This window comes from Dermacentor silvarum, chromosome 11, assembly GCF_013339745.2.
Source record: "Dermacentor silvarum isolate Dsil-2018 chromosome 11, BIME_Dsil_1.4, whole genome shotgun sequence".
Lineage (NCBI taxonomy): Eukaryota > Metazoa > Arthropoda > Arachnida > Ixodida > Ixodidae > Dermacentor > Dermacentor silvarum.
Window position 1 is genome coordinate 109180889 of NC_051164.1, and position 10333 is coordinate 109191221.

Sequence of the window (10333 nt, forward strand, 5' to 3'; positions counted from 1 at the left end):
AATCACTAAAAGAAAAGTAATTAAACAAATTTACAGTAGCTTGCATGAACAGCTGAGACCAGCCATAGTTCAGGACTAACAGTTGTTTTCCTTCAGAGGAAGAATTTGGTATTAAGTACAACCAATCTGTGACAATTTATACACAAGCGAATCCATCCAAAGTCATACCTACCAACCTATTAACGTAAAAATTTATAAAAATTATGTGGAGGACAAAGAGCATGGAGGGGCATGAACACAACGAAGAGCACGCATATGTTCTTACCACACGCCTTCTTGTGGGATACACACGCACTTTATTAACGATTATTTACCTTTAGACGCAGCACATAAGCCGCAGAAAATTAGGAAAAGCAGACTGACATGCAACACATTGTTTCTTTCTATCACAGTCACCTTTCCTTTCGTTTGCTTCAGGGACTCGTCTGCAAAAGGTTCCGAGACCAACAAGCGACACTTTCTTGCTGACAGAATTTATTTTTGCAAAACTTGACACAACATTCAGAAAACTGTAGAACGAGTCTAAATTAATAAACTTTACAGAATCTTCGGGGGAGTTAGCAAGTATGCAACCCGAGTATGAAGAAAAGGAGCACTGGAACAGACAGTCTTTTGTACCTTCTGCAAAATCCGTTCATGATGATCTAGCGTGAATGCTGCCGCAAACCACTGGCCGGGGTCAGGTGAGCTGACGTTGATAAAGCGCAGCTCTGAATCAGAAGGGAAATGGAGGCTGCGCAGCCGCTGTCGCTTGGTAACAAAGTCGTCCGGAAAAGAAGCATTCAGAGGGCTCAACACGGGCAGCCCTCCAAACTGCAGGTACCTGCAAAAGTACAGGTGGCACACAGTTACTTTCAACATAAAAATTAAACTGCATTTAGAAGCTTGTGACATTTGGTTTTTGACAGATTTATGCTTCATCATAATGTGTGTTTGCTAGTCAGCGACTTCCTGCAAAAAGGAAGTCCTAGTTGTCATGCCAAGCTTTTTGTAATGTATTTTCTGTACCTCTATCACATCACACCACTTTATTACCTTAAGGGGAGATCCTGCTTTTGGGAGTCGAAAGTTGGCTCAGATATCTTTATGCGTCCCGGACATTGCTCCAGATTGGTGTAGAGCATTTATTCTTGCTTGATTGGATCCCTGTATCATCCTTGATTGATTTAGCCTGTGTTATAATCATCATAAACTGGTTGTGGAATGTTTTTATTCATTTTCTCAAAACAGCATTTCTGGTGGCGTCACCGTTTTGGAGTTAAGATATCTCTGATTCTACTTATCCTATCAAAATAATTATGTTTGTCAGAAAGGTAGACAAATAGAGATTGCAGTGGGCATATAATATGAACAAATATTATGACAGAAATATTAAAAAGGTAATAACTTCTCCTGAGTGTTACTATGAGTCCAGACTTTAAAAAGTTTGAAATGCTATAACTTTGGTTTCAATCAGTCTAGAGCCTTCATACTTGTATCACTGCATACTCCTATTACTCAAGATCATTTTTATATGTCAACAGATATTACACCATATATAGTTTAGTAAGTAGTCCACCTCCGAGCATGTTATGAATTTCTTAAATTTTTAGACATATATTTACGATGTAAGAAAACTGAATGCATATCTTAAATTAGCAGATGGAAATACATAAACTCCACAAGTTTCATCAAAATCGACTCAGAAATAAGAAAAAAGTCTGTCAAAGCAGGGTCTCCAATTTGGGGGTATTACATAAGGGGTGGGTACAGGTATAAGTAATCCATATACAAAAACGAAATTATTGGTTAAATATGGCAGTTATACAATCAGAAAATGTAGATGGGCAGGTGGTTGCGGTGATGGCGTGTGGAAGGCCATTCCAGTCTATGGCTGAGCGAGCAAAGAATGATGCAGCAAACGTGGTAACATGCAGAAACATTGGCCTGTCTAATGGCTACTGTCAATGTTTCCATTTCAATTCTGCTTGTGTCATATGTAGTACTTTACCACTATCCGCAGAATTGTACTGGACACGAGATATGTGAAAACATTGAATTTCCAAGAAACCTGGAGACATAGCCTCAAATTTAAAGTTTTAATCTGTAAATGTTCTTGTGACCTACACAGCAGTCCATCAGATTAAAAGCGCCATGCCACAACTGAGCAGAAATTTACATTCTTGTGGAACCTGCGTCCTGTTAATTTTTGTGGTTGACTTTACTTCCTGTACCTACTACTGCAGCACTGTATGCATTACGCTGTTGCATGTTTTATGCACTGATGTGCTGCACGCAACGCACTGGGAGCCACGGAACTGACGTGCTGCACAGACCCTCTCAATCTTGAGAAAAACAACATATAAAGGTCACTTAAGAATGTAGCTCCCAACAAATGTTAACAATACATTAAACTGAGAACGCAGATTTCTAACAGCACTTGCCAAGCTTTGTGGCTTCATAAATAGAGTCATACCAAGCCAACACACCTCAAGGATGGCTGCTATTTTAATGGGACATACATGCGTGATGCTAAAAATGTTACGCGTAACATCAAGGAGACAGGAAGACAATGGTGTGGATTAGAGAGCAATAGAGGGCCGCCGATATTCTAGTTAACATATAAGAAGCAAAAAAATAAAGCTGGGCATACCATGTAATGCGTAAGGCAGACTACCAGTGGTCTATTATATAGTTACAGAATGGGTCCCAAGGGAAGAGAAGCACAATTGAGGATGGCAGAGAACTAGGTGAGGTGATGAAATTAGGAGGCACGGAACTGACATGCTGCACAGACCCTCTCAATCTTGAGAAAAACAACATATAAAGGTCACTTAAGAATGTAGCTCCCAACAAACGTTAACAATACATTAAACTAAGAACGCAGATTTCTAACAGCACTTCAAGGAGGCATAACTTGAAATCAGCTGGCGCAAGACAGGGGTAACTGGAGATCACTGGGAGAGGCCTTCATCCTGCCAGTGGACATAAAGCACACAGTCTCCCTAAGCCTTAATTTTCACCATGGTCAAGAATGTGAGGCATGCAAGGTATATAGGTTGACTCACAGGTGGACAATGTCCGGCCTGCAGTGGCTGCTGATGTTGGCCTTGAATGTCCAGGTGGCCGAGTGTGTGCCCTGCGGGATGACGAACGGCAGCAGCGTCACATCTCCGTACCGCCGGAATGGGTACACCAGCCGGGGCTCCAGGCTCTGGCTCATGGCAGCTGTGTCCAGATCTGCATTGCACCAATGCCGCATACTAACTAGAGTTAGTGGCAGGTCAAGAACGCAGATGCAAGACTCTATCAAAAGGAGTATGTATACATGCACCACCAAATCACATCGTCTACAGTCCCCCTTTTCTTTCTTATCCTTTAAATAACACATGTCTCTGACTTCACTTTCCTCGGATCTTTCCTTGCCAGGAAACTGCTCACCCTGCTTGGATGAGTTTCTTGTGCTCCAGGTGTGAGCGACATGTTAGTGAAGACAAATCTGCCTATTCATTCATTCGGCCTTTACCTGACCCATAAAGCATGGAGGTTGGCGAAAAGTTTTAACACCCCCCCCCCCCCCCAAAAAAAATGCCTTCGAGAGAAGACTAACTGCACACAAATGCTGCAATACAAAGCATCTGCTCTATATGTCACCACTAGACTTCCCTAAACTCTATTTAAATAGAGGCATGCCTTGTAAAAATGGGGGTACTGTGCTAGAAACACACGGACAACAGAAATACAAGTGCACAGGATGCGCGCAGGTTGGTGGATGTTCATCTTGTAAAAATGGGGGTACTGCACTTCTACTTCTGTTATCTGTGTGTTTCCAGCGCAGTACTCCCAATTTTACAAGATGAACATCCACCAACTAGCCCAACTTGCTGCTCTAATGCCAGATCTCTCACCACAAAAGTCAGTGTTATAAGAAAGCAATACAATGAGATAGATTTTAGGTGCATGTTTTTTGTTACATATTTTGATGAGTGATGCTTAAGGACTACTGACATTTTTGACATGGCATTTTTTTTTTAAATGGAGGTTTAAGCCCTGGAAAAAGTACAGGCAGACATCAGAGCAACCTGAATAATTTCCAATAATACAAGTTTTTAGAACGAGTTTCAGTAGTCGGGAGGTGTATGCGTCGTGAAGTCATGACACACTGGCTTGATCTATTTCTACGACCTGCTGCAGCTATCCCAAACTCAGCCAAAAGATACATGCATGGCACTCCTGATAAAAAAAAATGGTGCCTAGCCTTATTGCTACACGTCAGAAAATATGCTGTGTCATATTACTTATTTTTTTTAATCATGGGGTTTTAGGTGCTAAAACCACGGTCTGATTATGAGGCACTGCATTTTACCCCCATCGAAATGCGGTCGCCGTGGCCATGATGTGATCCCGCAACCTCGTGCTTAGCAGCCCAACACCATAGCCAGTAAGCAATCATGGTGAGTACTGAGTCATAATATGATAATGTTGATGATGCCTCTCCCCCCAGGTTCACATTTAGAGACTAACTTTTGAATCAAATTAGGTTATCTTATAATCGTTTCCTAACCTTCATACTTCCTAAGTACTATTCTTGTGAAAAGCTTTTCTACTCACCAGTACAAGGAGCAGAAAGCACTTCACACAGCATGCTCACAATCTTGTACTTAATTTCTTTCGGATGGCATCACGCCATGTTATATTGTATCTTAAGCTGGCCAGGTAATGTAACAATCAACCATAAGAAAAATAATCACATGTGTATTTATTGCCCAGTACCAGGATATTTAAATGATTTGTAGTTGTTACATGACGACTTTTGAAATGTTTGCCAATCCCCTTCCCCAATAATGCATTGCACTGAGCACGTGTAAAACAAATAAAATTAATAATCACTATGCAGTCATCGAGTTGGTGCACAAGTTTTTTTCGTACTATGGTAAAATTTTTTTGTAGAATGGATCAGCCTGACTCCAATGCAGGATATCTGTACACAACACTCCCGAAGCCAGCTTTGATACCTCATCGTAAGTGAATGACCCAAGCCACCCAGCCTACTATCACTGTCGCAACGCTTTGATGCTCACAAACAATGATCGACACTTCTCCATATAGAACACTACATAACTGCAGTAGCAATCGCCAGGAATGTACAACAAAACAATACAAGGAAACAGGTCAATGAATTGGTCTTGCATGAGCTGTGATCCAGGTTATGAATAAATCGTACTGCATGCGGTAGTTTCAGCTATCCACTTCCATGCCGGCAATGACAACACAACTTTGAGCACAATTCTTCCATTGAAGAAATTAAATTTCTGCGTCAAGTCCTTACACAAGTAGAAGCGGGGTCTTTTTAAAGCACACACGCACTCACTTCGCTTTCGTAATTACCGCTTAAGCGCGTTTTGAACGCACGGACTGTCGTCCCGACATCTTTTTCTTCCTTAATAGCATTTCGGTGTGGCTTCTACGATTCTAATCGCCTATAAAGCCCGACCCGCTTTTGTCGAGCACTTATTTTTCCTCGAAAGAGAGGACGATAACAAATCGACGTCACATCGACAGAGCGTCGTTCCGCAGAACGCGAAAGAAAATATTAAAAATAAAAAACAATCCGCAAGGAAAACTGCAGAATACGCATAGGCAAAGAGCAAGGTCGCGCGGCTGTCCATGCCCGCGGCGTCGAGACTTTAAACAAAGACAGCGTAGTGCAACGACCTCGGCCGTTCGACACCACTTTCATCGAGTTGTCCTGTTCTATTAGAGTATAGATAAAACCCAAAGAGCCACCGTGTAATACTATCTTACAGTTACGTTTTGTCACACAGATAAAGACGCGCAGCGCTTTAGCACAACGCGTCGCGCTAAAGTTGCACGTGTTTCGGGCGCTGCAATAGCAACAAGATAAGTGCGATCGCTCGACAGAGAAGCGTTTAGGTCGACAGAGAAAGGAGACAAAGACAACCGGAAAACAAATATGAAGTAGAGGTTGCAAGCTCGCAAGGTGTACTACTTCAGGTTTCGAGGATAACGCAGTGTCGAGGGTCGAAAACACAATTCAAGAGCAAGCAAAGCAACCTAACGGAACTTGTTTTGAGCTGGAGCTGCAACTGTTACCACGGCAACAAGACGAGGCGGAGAGATAAGATCGGGACCGCCGATACGGGTAGTGTAAATAACGATACGTGCGACGTGACACTACAGTGGGTGACAATTGTGATCGCGTGTCAGTAGCAAGTACACAAACGCAGCGCTCGCGTTTGCATGCATTTGAGACAAACGAAATATGACCACGCACTCAATAACGGCTGTGGTTTTACGGAGCCTTCTGCTTGGCTGAATGGAAATGAAACTCACCCGCGCTTGCGCTTTGCCATGACAAAAGTGCGACGATCAGGATCACACTCTGCAGAGACCACGACGCTGGAGTCATTCCCCGAGTAGCTGTCATGCTCGCTGCCCCATACGCCTTCTGCCCGAAGTCGTCGAAACGCTGGACGACTGGCGCGTCGCCTACAACACGGCGCACGGCCTGGCACGGCTGCGCTCGAGCCCACCAATGCCCACCGATGGCACGATACAGTGTGGGAACTCATCTATCTATTTACCTTACCTGTTAGGGCGCTGTCAGTTACTTATAATCAACTTCTTAGGTGAACAACTACGTCTACGTTGTCAACTTCAGCTGCGGCTTGGCTTGGCTTCGAGTTGCGGAGTGAACTGACTGGCTACTTTTTGTGTGAGGAACCGGCGCTTGAGTTCTGCATCTGCTGCGTATCGTAGTCGTTTACGATTGCGTTTAGTTGTTGGTTTCTACAGAGACAACCAGAAAGACTGCTCACTAGTCAGAATGGTAAGCTATTCAGCCTTATCTCTGTGTATTATGTTAGCGCAATAATACTTTGGAGTGAGTTGATAAACTTTTTGAGCGTCGAGCGAGCTAAATTGTGATCTGCACTCTCCGCAGTTGCCGCTATCCCTGCTACGGACGGCCCAGAATCACCCTATGGTAAGGGCAAGACATCTTAACGACGTTATGCGGTACACGCTTATGTCCAGCGCACTTTCTGACCGCCCTGTGCGCTTGTTTGCAGCTCGTGGAGCTCAAGAACGGCGAGACATACAACGGCCACCTTGTCAGCTGCGACAACTGGATGAACATCAACCTCAGAGAGGTTATCTGCACGTCCAGGGTATGCGCATTTTGGATTATCCCATATTTTTTAACGCACTAAACAACCTCAGTGCTGGCGAACGCTATCTTCGTATCGTGAGCAGCAGACCATACGTAATCCGATTGACTGCGCTGGGCTACCTTGTCAAGTTGTGCGTTGCAAACTTTTTCCAGTACCACGACCTCCTTTTCATGATAGCAACACACACGGCTGTCGATTATGTTAGACAACCGTGCACAGGTGTAGTACATACTGTGCGAAAACCACTAGCAATGCAAAAAAAAAAAAAAAAAACATTTGTGTAGTAGGTGCACGTTTAAAGAACGCCAAGTCGGTCAAACTTCGCACTTGGTCGCTTTCGCATGCGAAATTTTTATATGTATCGCGATATCACTGCATGTTACAAACGAACACAGAGAAAGTGACAAGGTATTATTCAAAAACTGAAACAAATGCGTTAAGAGGCTTGCGTAGAAAGCTGCCTCACAAGTACCGAAAGAGATGCTTTTACCATTGCGTCGCGTAACACAACTGTGACGTCCCTGAGGTCCCAAAACAAATGACGAATTTATACCACTGTCACACAGGCACTTTGGATCAAGTCCGATCTGGATCATGTGTTTCTACAGGACACTTTCGACCACGATTTTTCACAACCTGAATTCAGTTAGATTGTGATTATAGGGTGTGGTCTGCACTGTCACGTTGAGTGATAAGCTAAACAACACGATCCGTAATGTTGGACCATGCAGCACCATTCTTGATCACAATCGAATTTGAAAACACCCGTGTACTTAGATTTAGGTGCACGTTAAAGAACCCCAGGTGGTCCAAATTTCCGGAGTCCCCCACTACGGCGTGCCTCATAATCAGAACTGGTTTTGGCACGTAAAACCCCATAATTTTTTTAAATTTTGATCAGTGTCGTCCTTGATCGGCATCGAAAGGGCCCGTCCTGCACCGGTATTAAAGAAAACCCAAGAGCCAAAGTGATTCAAACCATCGCTGCCCTTCTATTGCAACACAACTCGTGGAGTCAAAGATGCCACACAGTACAGTCCGCATTCTTTTTATGGATGGGCTACCTAATCGTACGCTAATGCTAAAGCGATGAAGTGCACACTGTCAAACACGAGAAAGCACAATGTGCGTTGCGTGCTCAAATCAGCCAGCGCTCAAGGTGTTATTCAAAGCACGTCGAAGTAGAACTGCCCCAATATTCTAGTTGCCTCGAGCAAAATGTCATGACTGAGCTACAAGGACAGGCAACAATGCTACCGCTTAATAATAATAGGAAAACGGCAAACTTTCTCATTCCGACTTACTTGATTCTGTGGACAGCAGTTATCCATGCCTGCCTGCATTCCTTTTCATACCGTTTACCTGGGAAACTGTAGAACTTCAACCGGCGGTTGTAAGCCTCTGGTGTTTTTGTCACTGTTGTGACAGTTCACCACGCAACAGTACCGGGCTCCTTGGCTACCCGATCCTCACGTCATCGCGAAACAACGGCGACACGAGCAATTTGCAAAGATTGCAGAAATCGCGAGCACCTCACTACAACCTCACGGTGCGGGCAATTTGATTCACAGTGACATTGGTCTCCTCCAGGAGAAGGAGTGGTGCTGGCATCTGTCGGTAACTTTAGGATCGCTGTTCTATGGGAATATGCGCATTCATACGTGCGCATTCTTCAACAGGATGGCGACAAGTTCTGGCGCATGCCGGAGTGCTACATCCGCGGCAGCACGATTAAGTACCTCCGCATCCCCGACGAAGTGATTGACATGGTCAAGGAGGAAACGCTGGTCAAGGGTCGGGGACGCGGTGACGCCGGCAAGCGTGGTGGACCCGGAGGACGCGGTGGCCGAGGCGGCAGAGGTCAGTGAATTTTCCAACTCTCACGTTATCTCCACTGTACACGTGCACTGGTCGTGAACAGATTAATAAGGTGCATTTGCTTGGGCGAGTCGGCAAGCTGCGATAAACGTATATACAGCACACTACAAATGGGAGAGAGATTTAAGGCACGCAACCACTTAATGGGTGTGGTCATGCAACTTGAATTTCTCTTGTTTGTTGTGCGCTCTTTAGGTTTATCATGAAAGGCTGTCACCGTCAAATTAGGTAGAGCTAGTCAGTGAAGACAAAAAGGCATCACTACTGCATGGTGTGGTTACTTGCCTCATTAACAACTCGATGCTAGTTGTTTCTAATTTCAATGTAATTACAGCTATCAGTCAATGTTGATGCGACTCGACAAATTCAATATCAACAGGACCCCAAGGCCATTTGGACTTCATATGTTACATGATTGCTTACAAGGGCCGTCATAAACGCTGTGGACAGTCCCTTCTACATTTCTAAAAAGAAGTGTGTCTGATCAACATGCACCTTTTGCTGCAGTATGTGCAGTAAGAATCGGGGAAGTGTTAAGTTCAGTCATTCAATAAATATACCGAGCCAACTGACATTGATGACAAAAAAAATGCATAGGAGAAACAAAATTTTTGTTACTTTGACTCTCTCCATTTATTTAGAAAATGAAAGTTGCTTCTAGAGTTGTCACGATGGGAGCTGAAGTCGAAGCCATTGCATGACGAGTCCTGCACTTACACATTGCACATTACACAGCAGCAGCTGTCCCTATGTCCACTGTCATTGTTATTCATGTACAGCTGCCGTCACACTTGAACAGAACAATGGAGATGCATCTATGGTGACTTAACTTTAACAAACACTGGCTGTAACATACAAATATTAAATGCATTCGCCAGGCAGGTGCGCAATTGCCATGCTACAGCTTTATAAGAGCTGAACAGCTTTATAGCATTTAATTAACCACTTCAGATTCCAAGATGTGCATTGGACCTGCATAATTACTTTGTTTTACTTATGTTTGAGAAAAAGTATACAAAGCGTCACTTTTCCAGGTGGTACGTTTGGAGGCCGAGGTGGCAGGGGTGATGGAGATGGCCGAAGAGGCGGCAGCCAAGGAGGCAGGGGCGGAAGGGGTGGCCGTGGTCGTCCAAATTAGTCTCGCCATGGCTCAAGTCCTACCCGAGCAAACTCATTTTAGGGAGCTTGGCTCAAAGACTGCTACCATCATTGTGTACATTGCAACAATGTAACTACCTGTCACATGGATCCCATCCTGTAAATAAATCCTCACTGGTAAAATC

The 10333-nt window shown here is 44.1% G+C and overlaps 2 protein-coding genes across 4 annotated transcripts in view; one reads left to right on the forward strand and one right to left on the reverse strand.

Moving 5' to 3' along the window:
- LOC119433188 (transmembrane protein 8B-like) overlaps positions 1-6531 on the reverse strand; it is a 36161-nt gene extending 29630 nt beyond the window's left edge. For all 3 annotated transcript variants that reach the window (XM_037700334.2, XM_037700335.2, XM_037700333.2), the window contains exons 1-3: positions 6334-6531; positions 3048-3219; positions 619-823 (exon numbers count right to left, since the gene is read on the reverse strand). In XM_037700334.2, the coding sequence (XP_037556262.1) occupies positions 619-823; positions 3048-3219; positions 6334-6427 (471 nt within the window). In that variant the 5' untranslated portion in view covers positions 6428-6531. The remainder of the gene's footprint in view (positions 1-618; positions 824-3047; positions 3220-6333) is intronic.
- A 142-nt stretch (positions 6532-6673) lies between these two features.
- Positions 6674-10333, forward strand: LOC119433192 (U6 snRNA-associated Sm-like protein LSm4). Its single transcript, XM_037700339.2, has 5 exons — positions 6674-6829; positions 6944-6985; positions 7071-7169; positions 8852-9032; positions 10085-10333. The coding sequence occupies exons 1-5, from the start codon at positions 6827-6829 to the stop codon at positions 10186-10188; spliced, it is 429 nt and encodes a 142-aa protein (XP_037556267.1). The 5' UTR covers positions 6674-6826; the 3' UTR covers positions 10189-10333.

Coding starts and splice junctions, on each gene's coding strand:
- LOC119433192 (XM_037700339.2), top strand. Junction 7,170..8,851: donor AGGTTATCTGCACGTCCAGG/GTATGCGCATTT, acceptor ATTCTTCAACAG/GATGGCGACAAGTTCTGGCG. Junction 9,033..10,084: donor CGGTGGCCGAGGCGGCAGAG/GTCAGTGAATTT, acceptor TCACTTTTCCAG/GTGGTACGTTTGGAGGCCGA.